Source organism: Salmo salar, chromosome ssa13, assembly GCF_905237065.1.
Source record: "Salmo salar chromosome ssa13, Ssal_v3.1, whole genome shotgun sequence".
NCBI lineage: Eukaryota > Metazoa > Chordata > Actinopteri > Salmoniformes > Salmonidae > Salmo > Salmo salar.
Window position 1 is genome coordinate 23,672,729 of NC_059454.1, and position 16,041 is coordinate 23,688,769.

The 16,041-nt window shown below is 41.4% G+C and overlaps 1 protein-coding gene across 1 annotated transcript in view; it reads left to right on the plus strand.

Annotated features, from left to right (window-relative positions):
• Positions 1 to 13,477: 13,477 nt before the first annotated feature.
• The window catches only part of LOC106566746 (bone morphogenetic protein 7), a 54,841-nt gene continuing 52,277 nt past the window's right edge, over positions 13,478 to 16,041 (plus strand). Inside the window, exon 1 of the mRNA XM_014135097.2 lies at positions 13,478 to 14,226. Coding sequence (XP_013990572.2) covers positions 13,827 to 14,226 — 400 coding nt within the window. The 5' untranslated portion in view covers positions 13,478 to 13,826. The remainder of the gene's footprint in view (positions 14,227 to 16,041) is intronic.

The window sequence follows — 16,041 nt, forward strand, 5'->3', positions numbered from 1 at the left end:
GTGTGTTTTCTGTGAAACGCGAAGCGACAGCAGTGCCTGACAGATCAGGAAATGGCTGTAATTTTCTGTAACTGCTTTCCTTTGGGAGTGTGTTAGAAGGAATGTGTGTGTGTGTGTCGCTCTATACTGTGCCATCGCTTCACCAGCTGCAGACTGCATGCACTCCACCCCAAGACCCTCCAAAAATGTTTTGGTACCTCTGTGACCCCAACAGCGAAACCACCCCGAGCCTCAAATTCCTTCCTTCGTCACCACACCATAGGGCTGAGTGGGGGAAGCTTTAATTTCTCACGAAACAGAGAGCCTCACACCGCTAACTTTCTCTGTCTGTCTGTCTGTCTGTCTGTCTGTCTGTCTGTCTGTCTGTCTGTCTGTCTTTTTCTTTCTCTCTGTCTGTCTGCAGCTAAAATTTGCTAATATTTGCCTAGGGCTATTCCCTTCATCTGGCAACCTTTCACTCCTGAGGGCCTGTGACAACCTGTTTCCGCAATATTGCCTCTTAATCGCTAAGTAATTGCTATCTCTAGGTGACAAGCAACCACCCCTCACCCGCCCACCCTAAAAAAACTATATCTGTGAAAGAAAGCCTACAAGATGTGGGGGTCCTCTTTCTTCCCCCTGGTCCAGAGAAGCAGGGACCCCCACTGGTTCCTTTGGCGAGAAATTTGTGTTGAGTGTGAGGCCTTAACCTGAGGAGACAGAGTGCAGTGAGTCATGTGCTCGTCACAGGAGGAGTGTTTGTATTGGGCGAAGGGGAAGCATGGGAGGGTTGTAAGGTTAGAGGAAAGGGAGACAAGGGAGGGAGGGGGCTGCTCTCAGTGCAGGTGAGGGGGATTAGCTGAAGTTAGTCCAAAGAAACCAAATACAGATCTGTCAGCCTAATCCTCACAAATAGAAAACAGAACTGCCTCAACGGACCCAACAACCACCCAACACCCCCACCCAATCCCCCCGTCCACCTCTCTCTCTCTAACCTCTGCTCCTCTGCTCCTCTAACCCTGTTTCTCATCAGCTTTTGGCCCGGGCCAGTGAGGCCAGTCTGGCTGAGTTGCTGCTCCACTAATGGGGCCTCAGACCAGCACCTCTTAACAGGAGGTGACTGATCGCTGATCACCCAGGGCTTTGATTGACAGCCCAGCACAGGCTTACAGAGTGACGAGAACAAGGACCCACTCACCATAGAGACAAGGATAAATGGGTGCCTCCGCTGAGCCGGAGGGGCCATTATTAACCCCTCGCATATGGAAACACTGATGAGTGTGGGGTAAAGAGGGGAGAGAACAGCGTATCGTCAGGCCTATTCTATGCGCTGATGACACAGAGTGACAGAGTAGGTGGGTGATAGTATCCTATGGTGAATAAGCCTTAACTCTGTGTGGTGGGTGCATTAGGGGCACAGCTTAAGTAAATGCTATCTGTGCCTGTCAACAGCAGCAAACATAACTGATTATGCAGAGCTGCTGAGTGCTATGAATCAGAGCCAGACTACTGTGGTATTCCTGCGTCTCTGTCTGCAGACTGACACACAGACGGGGTGAGAAGAGACACAGGATACAGGGGAAAGCAGGTACTGAATGACAGGAAAGAGAACTACAAGTGCAGGATTTCAAATGAGCTGATCATCATCACCAGGAAATGAGCATGTGCCATTTGGAGAGATGTTTGTCTCGACTCTCTCTTTTGTTACGGTAACGCTGAGCGAAACCACAAAGGGAATGGAAAACACAAAAGACAAGTTTTATGTTTTTTTTTCTTTTTTCTCCCTCTTGCTCTCTCCGGCCGTCTCACAGCGGTGTCTCATATGTTCCTGAGGTCCCTGGAAGTGTCTTTCACCAGAAGGGGAACATTTGCATTCCCACAGCCTCACCTGGTCGCTGTGTTTTAACAGACTGGTGCACCGTGCAGCGCACACAGTGGGGCTGTGCCGAGAATGTCGACGGGCCAAAACTGGGGGGAGAAAAATGTCAGTTTACCCCAAAAGCAGGTTTTACTGTACCCTCTACAGGGCCACTTGGCTGGACCCCACCCCTTCAAAGGAGTGCCGCCCGGCGCTCTCCGAGGCAACATGCAAAATAAATATTAATCTGACCTTTGACCTCTCCTCTGAGCTGTTAAAGAGAGAGGGGGTGGGGTGGGGTGGAGAGAGCACCGACTCTCAGCACCGAAAAAAGAAGAGTGATCAGATGAGGGGTGAGGGGGTGAGGGGTGAGGTTGTGAGTGTGTGTTTGTGAGAGACAATGTGTGTTTGTTTGTATGTGAGAGAAAGCATCTCTGTGTATGTGTGCGAGAGAGTGTGTGTGTGTTTGAGGAACATGAGTGTGTGTGTGTGAGTGTCTCTCAGAGGCTGCTGTCAGGCTCCAACCTGCAAGAGACAGGAGTTGTGTGTTTGTGCAGGCAGGCATAGATCAGAGTGGGAGATGTTTTTTTTCAATGTGTGGATGTTTGTGTGAGCCTGTGCGTGTTTGTGTTGTTTGTTAAATTATCTGTGCTTGAGGGCAAGGTTTTGAGTGAGAGCTATCCTAGCCTATTACGGATTGAAGAGAAAAAGCCTGGCTTGAAATATAGTGGGGGAGAGTGGGACAAACAAAATCAAACACTTTGAAAGTCAGACTTCCTCACTGTAATTGCATCAGAACATATAAAGGGCTTGTAGGTATGGTACATTAAAAGAGGCCCCCAGTGTCCGTTCTGGAGCGTGAAGTCGGCTAGTGCGTAGCAACCTAGCGGTGCCAAAAGCCCTGGCCTGCCCTAGAAAGCTTAAGTAAATTACGATCAACACAAACATTTAGATGGCTGTTTTGGGCTTTAAAATGTGTTTATTATGATTAACTTCGATCCCCACAGTAAATGATTTTAATGTTCGATACAAATTGAGATATTTATTTAAATAGTGATCCATTCTGACTCATTTTTGTCGTCACACAGGACCACGTGCTGACATAGACCAATCACAGACCGGCAGGCTATGAGGAGGCTCGCTCTTTGCACATGCACCTAAAGGGGGTGTGGTGTGCTATTTGGTATTTATTAGGATCCCCATTAGCCCCAGCAAAAGTGTCAGCTACTCTTCCTGGGGTGCACATGAAACATGACATAATACAGAACATTATTAGTCAAGGACTGAAATACATACATTTAAAACGTCACACATAGCCTACCCAGATGAGAGCATGGAGTCAACAAGCCTGTCAAGTGGAGATGGAGGGGCTGACCAATGCCATGTAGCAGCGTTGAGTTGACTCTCTCAGGCATGATGAAAACGACTACATCGACTATGATCCTTTGCTAGTTACAGACACTTTCACCATGACCCGTAGACAATTTTTTGGTGCCATTCAGCCCCATTCAGGAATATGGCACGCTTCAAATTAAAATATTTCCGGCCTCATGCACCATCAGGAGTTTTCCATAGGAATAGGTGGACGACGTCAGCCCTATCACCATCTACTGGTTTTAATGGCTATGCAATAAGAACATAGTTTTATCTCTTTCTCAAGTACAGCTCAGTTGTTCAGAGTGCTAATGATAGTAGGTTGGCACATCATCCTCCATTTCTGCCACTGATTGGTCTACTAGACCAGGGCCCCCAGTGTGTGTATCTGCTCCCAGTAGTGGCTTTCACACAGCAACACACTGACTGCATGGTAGGATAGAGGGAGGAGGACAACTAAGAGGCTGTCCTCTTGTCATATTGACTAGAGTATTGTGTAAGATTTCAGGTGTTGCCCTTGAAGGATAGGAATAGTTTATGTCTGTGTACATTTTACCATGTAAGTTGACTAAGAACATATTCTCATTTACAGCAACGACCTGGGGAATAGTTTCAGGGGAGAGGAGGGGGATGAATGAGCCAATTGTAAGCTGGGGATGATTAGGTGGCCATGATGGCCAGATTGGGAATTTAGCCAGGACACCAGGGTTAACACCCCTACTCTTACAATAAGTGCAATGGGATCTTTAATGACCTCAGAGAGTCAGGACACCCATTTAACATCCCATCCGAAAGACAGCACCCTACACAGGGCAGTGTCCCCAATCACTGCCCTGGGGCATTGGGATATTTCTTTAGACCAGAGGAAAGAGTGCCTCCTACTGGCCCTCCAACACCACTTCCAGCAGCATCTGGTCTCCCATCCAGGACCAACCCTGCTTAGCTTCAGAAGCCAGCAGTGGGATGCAGGGTGGTATGCTGCTGGCGGTATGATTGTGTGCCTTGTCTGATAACGCAGTGTTTGATTGTATGTGATAATGGTTTAGTGTGTATATTACATATACATAATGTGTGTGTGTGTGCCAGTGAAGAGGCAGAAAGCTCAAACCCTCTTTGTTTTTTTTTAGCCACTCAGTGCAGCTCACACAGCCTGGGCTCAGCCTGAGACCACTGTTTACTGTGACTGTCACCAGGGCCATAGAGGCCCAAACAAAGAGGGGTCTGTTCCGATTGTCCTGCCCCAGAGTGGCAGCCCCTCTCTGGGCAATGACTGAGGCCAGGGCTGGGGGGGCTAGAGAACTGAGGGGGAGCTGGAGGGCTAGGGGGAGGAGGGGCTGGAAGGCTAGGGAGCTGGAGGGCTGGGGAGCGAGAGCGGCTGCGGAGCAAGGGGGGCTGGAGGGCTGTGGACCTGGGGACCAAGGGGGCCCCAGCTTGCAGTATAAAGCCAGAGAGCATGGTTCTAACTGAAACCAAGTCACTTTCATGTCCTCTGTCTGAAACCGCCATACTGTAAACACCTGCAGCCATTAGCTGAATCTGAGGGACCGGATAGCAGTGTTTATATGGTACAAACTACCGTTGAAAGACCATTTAAATCGCAATAGAGTGACGTGCGGATACACACATGGAGTGAGTGGTGGCAGGCACAGAGCACAGGGCAAGCTCTCAGACAAACCACATTGCATTGTCATCAGAAAAAGGGGAGTGGGGCTTTAATGAAATGGAGAAAAAGCATATTAAATGGGCAGGGAGGTGGGCTCAGCCTGTAACTACCTCTAGCCATGCTCTCTCTCACCTGTCCTCTTTCTTACTGTCAATTAAAGCTCAGAATCAGGGACTGTATGTCCTGTTCTACCTCGCTGTGCCATTGAAGTCTAATTTGACTGTCATAAAATTACCCGGCAAGCTGTGGCTCTAAAACATCTCAACCTTACAGAGCCACTAAAACTCTCTGTGAAGCTAAAAGTTTACCGTTACACTCCGAGGAGGAGCCCGTTCAACATGAAGTGGTCATTAACGGTGGAAGGGCCAAGGCCAGAACGGAGCGCACAAGATGGTCAGGGATGTTCCATTAATGTGTGGTGTTTAAGAGGTGCTGGGGCCAGGGTGGCATGTGGAAGGGGTGAAACAGCTACCAAACATCTGCACCCCGTCCCCTCCAACCCTGGCCTGCTCCTTGTCTGAGCACTGCACAGCACTCTCTGTCGTTACCTACTTCCTGCTTGCATGTACACTGGCTAGGGTGACAGGGAGTAGGGGGGCGCTCATATTGCCTCATAAATAAACACTCACTCAGAGGGCATGGGCATTTGTGTGTGTGTGTGTGTGTGTAATTGGTTTCCCCTGTTCTACTTGTCTCATCCTACCTCACAGAGCTTGTCTGGTTGAATGTTGTGATGGTAAAGTTGTCTGACTGAATATTGTGAAGGTAAAATTGTCTGACTGAATATTGTGATGGTTAACGTTGTTTTACTGAATGTCGTGATGTAGAGTTGTCTGACTGAATGTTGTGCTGGTAGAGTTGTCTGACTGAATGTTGTAATGGTAATGGTAAAATTGTCTGACTGAATATTGTGATGGTAAAGTTGTCTAAATATTGTGATAGTAAAGCTGTCTGACTGAAGGAATGTTTTGAAGGAAAAATTGTCTACCTGAATGTTGTGATGTAAAGTTGTCTGAATATTGTGATGGTAAAGTTGTCTGACTGAATAAAGTGATGGTAAACTTCTCTGACTAAGTATTGTGATGGTAATGTTGTCTGACTGAATATTGTGAAGGTAAACTTGTCTGACTGAATATTGTGATTTTAATGTTGTCTGACTGAATGTTGTGATGGTAAAGTTGCCTGACTGAATGTTGTGATGGTAAAGTTGAGTGAATGCTGTGACAGTAAAGTCATCTGATTGAATGTTTTGATGGTAAAATTGTCTGACTGAATATTGTGATGCTAAAGCTGTCTGACTGAATGAATATTGTAATGATAAGTTGTCTGACTGAATATTGTGATGGTAATGTTGTCTTACTGAATGTTGTCTGACTGAATATTGTCATGGTGACGTTGTCTGACTGAATGTTGTGATGGTAAAGTTGTCTGACTGAATATTGTCATGGTAAAATTGTCTTTCTGAATGTTGTGATGGTAAAGTTGTCTGACTGAATATTGTCATGGTAAAATTGTCTTTCTGAATATTGTGATGGTAAAGTTGTCTAAATATTGTGATAGTAAAGCTGTCTGACTGAATGAATGTTGTGATGGAAAAATTGTCTACCTGAATGTTGTGATGTAAAGTTGTCTGAATATTGTGATAGTAAAGCTGTCTGACTGAATGAATATTGTGATGGTAAAGTTGTCTGACTGAATAAAGTGATGGTAAACTTCTCTGACTAAGTATTGTGATGGTAATGTTGTCTGACTGAATATTGTGAAGGTAAACTTGTCTGACTGAATATTGTGATTTTAATGTTGTCTGACTGAATGTTGTGATGGTAAAGTTGCCTGACTGAATGTTGTGATGGTAAAGTTGAGTGAATGCTGTGACAGTAAAGTCATCTGATTGAATGTTTTGATGGTAAAATTGTCTGACTGAATATTGTGATGCTAAAGCTGTCTGACTGAATGAATATTGTAATGATAAGTTGTCTGACTGAATATTGTGATGGTAATGTTGTCTTACTGAATGTTGTCTGACTGAATATTGTCATGGTGACGTTGTCTGACTGAATGTTGTGATGGTAAAGTTGTCTGACTGAATATTGTCATGGTAAAATTGTCTTTCTGAATGTTGTGATGGTAAAGTTGTCTGACTGAATGTTCTCATGGTAAAGTTGTCTGACTGAATATTGTCATGGTAAAGTTGTCTTTCTGAATGTTGTGATGGTAAAGTTTTCTGACTGAATAATGTGATGGTAAAGTTGTCGGATTGAATGTTATGATGCTAAAGTTGTCTGATTGAACACTGTGATGGTAAAGTTGTGTGATTGAATTTTGTGATGGTAAAGTTGTCTTACTGAAGGTTGTGATGGTAAAGTTGTCTGACTGAATATTTTGATGGTAAAGAAGTCTCACTGAATATTTTGATGGTAAAGTTATCTGACTGAATATTGTGATGGTAAATTTGTCTGACTGAAGGTTGTGATGGTAAAGTTGTCTGATGAGTCTTGTGATGGTAAAGTTGTCTGCTTGAATGTTGTGATGCTAAAGTTGTCTGCTTGAATGTTGTGATGTACACTGGCTAGGGTGACAGGGAGTAGGGGTGCGCTCATATTGCCTCATAAATAAACACTCACTCCGAGGGCATGGGCATTTGTGTGTGTGTGTGTAATTTGTTTCCCCTGCTCTACTTGTCAACCTTCCCCTGCTCTACTTGTCAACCTTCTTACTGAAGGTTGTGATAGTGAAGTTGTCTGACTAAATATTTTGATGGTAAAGTTGTCTGACTGAATGTTGTGATGGTAAAGTTGTCTGATTTAATATTGTGATAGTAAAGTTGTCTGAGTGAAGTTTGTGATGGTAAAGTTGTCTGACTGAATATTGTGATGGTTCTGTTGTCTGACGGGATGTTGTGCTGGTAAAGTTGTCTGATTGAATGTTGTGATGGTAAAGTTGTCTGATTAAATGTTGTGATGGTAAAGTTGTCTGATTAAATGTTGTGATGCTAAAGTTGTCTGATTGAATGTTGTGATGGTAAAATTGTCTTACTGAAGGTTGTGATGGTAAAGTTGTCTGACTGAATATTTTGATGGTAAAGTCTGACTTAATATTGTGATGGTAAATTTGACTGACGAAATGTTGTGATGGGAAAATTTTCTGACTGAATAATGTGACGGTAATGTTGTCTGACTGAATATTGTCATCGTAAAGTTGTATGACTGAATGTTGTGATGATAAAGTAGTCTGACTGAATATTGTGATGGTACTGTTGTCTGACTGAATAATGTGACGGTAATATTGTCTGACTGAATATTGTCATGGTAAAGTTGCATGACTGAATGTTGTGATGATAAAGTTGTCTGACTTAATATTGTAATGTTACTGTTGTCTGATGGAATGTGGTGATGGTAAAGTTGTCTGATTGAATGCTGTCATGCTAAAGTTGTCTGATTGAATGTTGTGATGGTAAAATTATCTTACTGAAGGTTGTGATGGTTAAGAAGTCTCACTGAATATTTTGATGGTAAAGTTGTCTGACTGAATGTTGTGATGGTAAAGTTATCTGACTGAATATTGTGATGGTAAAGTTGTGTGTCTGAATGTTGTGATGGTAAAGTTTTCTGATTTAATATTGTGACGGTAAAGGTGTATGACTGAATGTTGTGATGATAAAGTAATCTGACTGAATATTGTGATGATACTGTTGTCTGACTGAATGTTGTGATGGTAATGTTGTCTGACTGATTGTTGTGATGGTAAAGTTGTCTGATTGAATGTTGTGATGGTAAAGTTGTCTTACTGAAGGTTGTGATGGTAACGAATTCTCACTGAATATTTTCATCGTAAATTTGTCTGACGTAATATGGTGATAGTAAAGTTTTCTGACTAAATGTTGCGATGGTAAAGTTTTCTGACTGAACATTGTGATGGTAAAGTTGTCTGACAGAATGTTGTGATGGTAAAGTTGTCTGACTGAATGTTGTGATAGTAAAGTTGTCTGATGGAATGTTGTGATGGTAAAGATTTCTAACTAAATGTTGCGATGGTAATGTTGTCTGACTGAATGTTGTCTCGGTAAAGTTGTATGACTGAATATTGTGAAGGTAAAGTTTTCTGAATAAATGTTGTGATGGTAATGTTGTCTGACTGAATATTGTCATGGTAAATTTGTATGACTGAATGTTGTGATGATAAAGTAGTCTGACTGAATATTGTTATGGTACTGTTGTCTGATGGAATGTTGTGATGTTAAAGTTGTCTGACTGAATGTTGTGATGGTAATGTTGTCTGACTGAATGTTGTCTCGGTAAAGTTGTATGACTGAATATTGTGAAGGTAAAGTTTTCTGAATAAATGTTGTGATGGTAATGTTGTCTGACTGAATATTGTCATGGTAAATTTGTATGACTGAATGTTGTGATGATAAAGTAGTCTGACTGAATATTGTTATGGTACTGTTGTCTGATGGAATGTTGTGATGTTAAAGTTGTCTGACTGAATGTTGTGATGGTAATGTTGTCTGACTGAATGTTGTGATGATAAAGTAGTCTGACTGAATATTGTGATGGTACTGTTGTCTGACAGAATAATGTGACGGTAATATTGTCTGACTGAATATTGTCATGGTAAAGTTGCATGACTGAATGTTGTGATGATAAAGTTGTCTGACTTAATATTGTGATGTTACTGTTGTCTGATGGAATGTGGTGATGGTAAAGTTGTCTGATTGAATGTTGTCATGCTAAAGTTGTCTGATTGAATGTTGTGATGGTAAAATTATCTTACTGAAGGTTGTGATGGTTAAGAAGTCTCAATGAATATTTTGATGGTAAAGTTGTCTGACTGAATGTTGTGATGGTAAAGTTATCTGACTGAATATTGTGATGGTAAAGTTGTGTGTCTGAATGTTGTGATGGTAAAGTTTTCTGATTTAATATTGTGACGGTAAAGGTGTATGACTGAATGTTGTGATGATAAAGTAATCTGACTGAATATTGTGATGATACTGTTGTCTGACTGAATGTTGTGATGGTAATGTTGTCTGACTGATTGTTGTGATGGTAAAGTTGACTGATTGAATGTTGTGATGGTAAAGTTGTCTTACTGAAGGTTGTGATGGTAACGAATTCTCACTGAATATTTTCATCGTAAATTTGTCTGACGTAATATGGTGATAGTAAAGTTTTCTGACTAAATGTTGCGATGGTAAAGTTTTCTGACTGAACATTGTGATGGTAAAGTTGTCTGACAGAATGTTGTGATGGTAAAGTTGTCTGACTGAATGTTGTGATAGTAAAGTTGTCTGATGGAATGTTGTGATGGTAAAGATTTCTAACTAAATGTTGCGATGGTAATGTTGTCTGACTGAATGTTGTCTCGGTAAAGTTGTATGACTGAATATTGTGAAGGTAAAGTTTTCTGAATAAATGTTGTGATGGTAATGTTGTCTGACTGAATATTGTCATGGTAAATTTGTATGACTGAATGTTGTGATGATAAAGTAGTCTGACTGAATATTGTTATGGTACTGTTGTCTGATGGAATGTTGTGATGTTAAAGTTGTCTGACTGAATGTTGTGATGGTAATGTTGTCTGACTGAATGTTGTCTCGGTAAAGTTGTATGACTGAATATTGTGAAGGTAAAGTTTTCTGAATAAATGTTGTGATGGTAATGTTGTCTGACTGAATATTGTCATGGTAAATTTGTATGACTGAATGTTGTGATGATAAAGTAGTCTGACTGAATATTGTTATGGTACTGTTGTCTGATGGAATGTTGTGATGTTAAAGTTGTCTGACTGAATGTTGTGATGGTAATGTTGTCTGACTGAATGTTGTGATGATAAAGTAGTCTGACTGAATATTGTGATGGTACTGTTGTCTGACAGAATAATGTGACGGTAATATTGTCTGACTGAATATTGTCATGGTAAAGTTGCATGACTGAATGTTGTGATGATAAAGTTGTCTGACTTAATATTGTGATGTTACTGTTGTCTGATGGAATGTGGTGATGGTAAAGTTGTCTGATTGAATGTTGTCATGCTAAAGTTGTCTGATTGAATGTTGTGATGGTAAAATTATCTTACTGAAGGTTGTGATGGTTAAGAAGTCTCAATGAATATTTTGATGGTAAAGTTGTCTGACTGAATGTTGTGATGGTAAAGTTATCTGACTGAATATTGTGATGGTAAAGTTGTGTGTCTGAATGTTGTGATGGTAAAGTTTTCTGATTTAATATTGTGACGGTAAAGGTGTATGACTGAATGTTGTGATGATAAAGTAATCTGACTGAATATTGTGATGATACTGTTGTCTGACTGAATGTTGTGATGGTAATGTTGTCTGACTGATTGTTGTGATGGTAAAGTTGACTGATTGAATGTTGTGATGGTAAAGTTGTCTTACTGAAGGTTGTGATGGTAACGAATTCTCACTGAATATTTTCATCGTAAATTTGTCTGACGTAATATGGTGATAGTAAAGTTTTCTGACTAAATGTTGCGATGGTAAAGTTGTCTGACGGAATATTGTGATTATACTGTTGTCTGACAGAATGTTGTGATGGTAAAGTAGTCTGACTGAATGTTGTGATAGTAAAGTTGTCTGATTGAATGTTGTGATGCTAAAGTTGTCTGATTGAATGTTGTGATGCTAAGGTTGTCTTACTGAATGTTGTGATGATAAAGTTGTCTTACTGAAGGTTGTGATGGTAAAGAAGTCTCACTGAATATTGTGATGATACTGTTGTCTGATGGAATTTTGTGATGGTAAATTTGTCTTACTGAGGGTTGTGATGGTATAGTTGACTGACTGAATTTTGAGATGGTAAATTTGTCTCACTGAATGTTGTCATGGTAAAGTTGTATGATTGAATGTTGTGATGCTAAAGTTGTCTGATTGAATGTTGTGATGCTAAAGTTGTCTGATTGAATGTTGTGATGCTAAAGTTGTCTTACTTAAGGTTGTGATGATAACGAAGTCTCACTGAATATTGTGATGATACTGTTGTCTGATGGAATGTTGTGATGGTAAAGATTTCTAACTAAATGTTGCGATGGTACTGTTGTCTGACTGAATGTTGTCTCGGTAAAGTTGTATGACTGAATATTGTGAAGGTAAAGTTTTCTGAATAAATGTTGTGATGGTAATGTTGTCTGACTGAATATTGTGATGATACTGTTGTCTGATTGAATTTTGTGATGCATAAGTTGTCTGATAGAATGTTGTGATGCTAAAGTTTTCTGATTGAATGTTGTGATGGTAAAGTTATCTTACTGAAGGTTGTGATGGTAAAGAAGTCTCACTGAATATTTGATGGTAAAGTTGTCTGACTTAATATTGTGATGGTAAAGTTTTCTGACTGAATATTGTGATCGTAAAGTTTTCTGACTGAATAATGTGATGGTAATGTTGTCTGACTGAAAATTGTGACGATAAAGTTGTCTGACTGAAGGTTGTGATGGTAAAGAAGTCTTACTGAAGGTTGTGATGGTAAAGAAGTCTCACTGAATATTGTGATGATACTGTTGTCTGATGGAATGTTGTGACGCTAAAGTTTTCTGACTGAGTGTTGTGATGATAAAGTTGCCTGACTGAATGTTGTGATGGTAAAGTTGTCTTAGTGAAGGTTGTGATGGTAAAGTTGTCTGACTTAATATTGTGACGGTAAATTTGTCTGACGAAATGTTTTGATATTAAAGTTGTCTGACTGAATGTTGTGATGATAAAGTTGTCTTCCTGAAGGTTGTGATGGTAAAGAAGTCTCACTGAATATTGTGATGATACTGTTGTCTGATGGAATGTTGTGAAGGTAAAGTTTTCTGACTGAGTGTTGTGATGATAAAGTTGCCTGACTGAATGTTGTGATGGTAAAGTTGTCTTACTGAAGGTTTGTATTTATGCGACGGAATTTTTAAGTTGTCTGACTTTAGTTGATTGAATGTTGTGATGCTAAAGTTGCCTGATTTATTTGATGGTACTGATGAATATCGGTATTGGTTGATTGAATATTGTCATGCTAATGTTGTCTGACTGAATGTTGTGAATGTAAAGTTGTCTGACTGGATATTGTGATGGTAAAGTTGTCTGAGGGAATGTTGTGATGGTAAAGTTGTCTGACTGAATATTGTGACGGTAAATTTGACCGACGAAATGTTGTGATGGTAAAGTTGTAATAATCTAGTCATCGTTCTTATTCTAGTAGAGTAGTGCACCTGCAATATGAACACATTGTATGGTATGTTACGATCTCTCCTTCTGTATTAGGCAACACGGAGAACACTTTTGCCAACATTGCCCACACAGTTTCCTTAGGAGCAAATAATTCCTCCTCCATAAAACAGAGAAAAGAGTTCAGGCGCCTGTCATAGGTAAACTGTGTATTAACCATTTCCAGGGAACACATGCAAGAGAACATGATACTGATGACAGGTCTTTTTCAAAGCAATATAGATGTAGCTATGGTATGTTGGCCTTTTGTCACATTGTGCTTCTTTTGGGAGGGTAATCATGCAAGCACGGACACACACACACGCACACACACACAGTGCTATACTGGGCTTCAGCAATTGTAGCGCTCTCTCACTCTACTCCTCCCAGCGCACAAAGCACCTCCTCAAAGTCTGATTGCTGAGCTCGGCTCATCGCACTCGCTGCAACACGTCTTGTCAACCTTGCAGTTTACGCGTGACCCAGAGAGACAGTGACAGGCTAGTGAGAGGTCGGAGTAGCTGGATGTAAAGGCAAAATAATCGAAATTCAAAATTGTACAGATCAGTGGATTTTAAGGCAATCCAATAAGAGTGGACGTTTAAGTGAAATTGATGTTCCAATCGGGAACTCTTCCCTCAACATGAGGGGCCGTCAATGATTCGGGTATTGAACAAACATGTTGCGAAGTTCAATATCCTTATTTTAAGTATTGGGTTAGAGCACTCAGCGCAATTACGCACGGCATCAAAATGGTTTCATTTTTGGATAGACGTGCCCCTGCTTTGTTCCTTGTATGGGGCTACTGCGTCCTGGCGGACACAGTATTTTATAACTTTACCCTGGACAATGAGGTACACTCGAGTTTCATCCACCGGCGGCTGAAAAGCCAGGAGCGCAGGGAGATGCAGCGGGAAATCCTCTCGATACTCGGGCTCCCACACCGGCCGCGACCGCATCTCCACGGGAAGCACAACGCGGCCCCAATGTTCATGATGGACCTGTACAATGCCATGTCCACGGAGGGGGAAGAGGACGCGTACTCCTATCCATACAAACCCGTCTTCACCACCCAGGGGCCGCCGATAGCAACTCTACAGGACAACAACTTGCTAAACGACGCAGACATGGTTATGAGCTTTGTCAATTTAGGTATGTCACCCCTTGCCATTTGTGCATATTATGATGTGCCCATGCAGTATTCGATTTGCACGGCAGATATCTAAGCGCCATGCCTTAAATGTGTATGTAACAATTTGCACATATCTTATTACATATACACCAATATGTAATAACATGAGTGAAACTGGAGTTAAGGCGATTTGCAAATGATATAACTGTTAACCTTCGTAATATTGATTTACAGACCAAGTGACATTGTTTAGGTTCCCTGTTCCATGTTTAGGCAATATCTAATGACTTTAAAGTAAGTTACACTGGGTCCTTAAGACTTATCGCCCTCCTGATTTATAGGCCTTAAAAGACAACTGGGATTTTCACATATCAGGAGAATGAAAGTTAGATGTATTTCCTATTGAACCAACCATGCTTTTTCGTCTGCACATGGGGATGTTGGGTCTTTGTCCTGCAGAAGCACTTTATAAGGCTACAGCACACACACTGCACAAGAAAAGCCATCCAGTGTAGATACAAGTTGTAGAATAGGTAGTCCATCTTTACAGTGTGTTGCGATTGAGTTAATGGTCCAGTTGAGGAATCCCAGAGTGTCACATTCCAGTGTCTTGTCTGTCTCTGTCAAACAGCTGTCCGTTGAGCTAATGTTCAGGTGCTCAACCCTACAGATGATGTAACCTGCAGTCACTCAGTCCACTGTTGTTATCTGGAGTATGAGCAAGTGTCAACAACAGAATAGGTTCAAGGTGCATCTTGGTCTCCTTAGGTCTCTTTAGGTTTTGCATTCCCGACAAAATAACATCCTCAACAGTTTGTATTCTATCTCCAGAGTTGGGCATGATCTGTTGTATCTCAACACGTGAAAAAGGGCCATGTCTCGGATAGCCTATGCTCTTTCCCTCTTAGAATATACGTTTTCTCTCAGTTGTTGACTCTGGATTTTTTGGCCATGTTTCATAATCACGTTCCTTATCTAATTAGTGCGTCTTAGTGAAATCCCCCTGAGATTCTGCTCCATTACTGATTACCATTACTGTCAGCAGCAACAGCCAGCCAGGCTTTACTGCCTGCCCATCATCACAATATTAGCAGGCAACGCCAGGGGATTTATGAAAAGATAAACACACCATCATAATTCAATTTGGCCAACAAATTATGCAATCACAGCAACTGCATTTATGAATGAGGGTCAAGATGAGTATTGGTGATTAATTGGAAGAGGGAAACCACACTGCAGCATGGGATCTGGCTAGAGTACATATTCAGTGTACTACTTGTGTGGTTATAGGAAAGTTAAAAGGCAAATATTAACAAAGAAAACAAGAAGAAATATCATTGCTCAATGGAGCTGGAGTTTGTGATGAATCCTGGAGCGATGAAGGGATGATTGTTGGAGGGTTTTGGCAACGAAGTGGGAGGTGACAGTGCTTCCTCTGCTGCACTATATCATTAAAGAGGGACCTGCTGCATTTTGACACAGATTGATGTGAGTGCAGAACCTTGCAAAGTCAAGGGACTCTCTCTTTTCCTAACACTCCCAGACTGAGGCTGCATCTGAAAAGGCACAATATTCCAAATCCCTATATAGTGCATTGCTTTTGACCTAGGCCCACATATGGCTCTAGGGCCCTGGTCAAATGTAGTACACTATGTAGGGAATGGGGTGCCATTTTGAAGGCAACAGAAGACTTCAATGGGGCAAGTAGAGAGCCTGTGAGAGGCAGAGAGAAGAGCAGAAACAGTTCCTAACATAGGAGAAATGAGCACTCTGATATTACTATGGGCCTTATTTTCTTAGTCTGTGATCCATAAATAAGACATTCAATCATAACA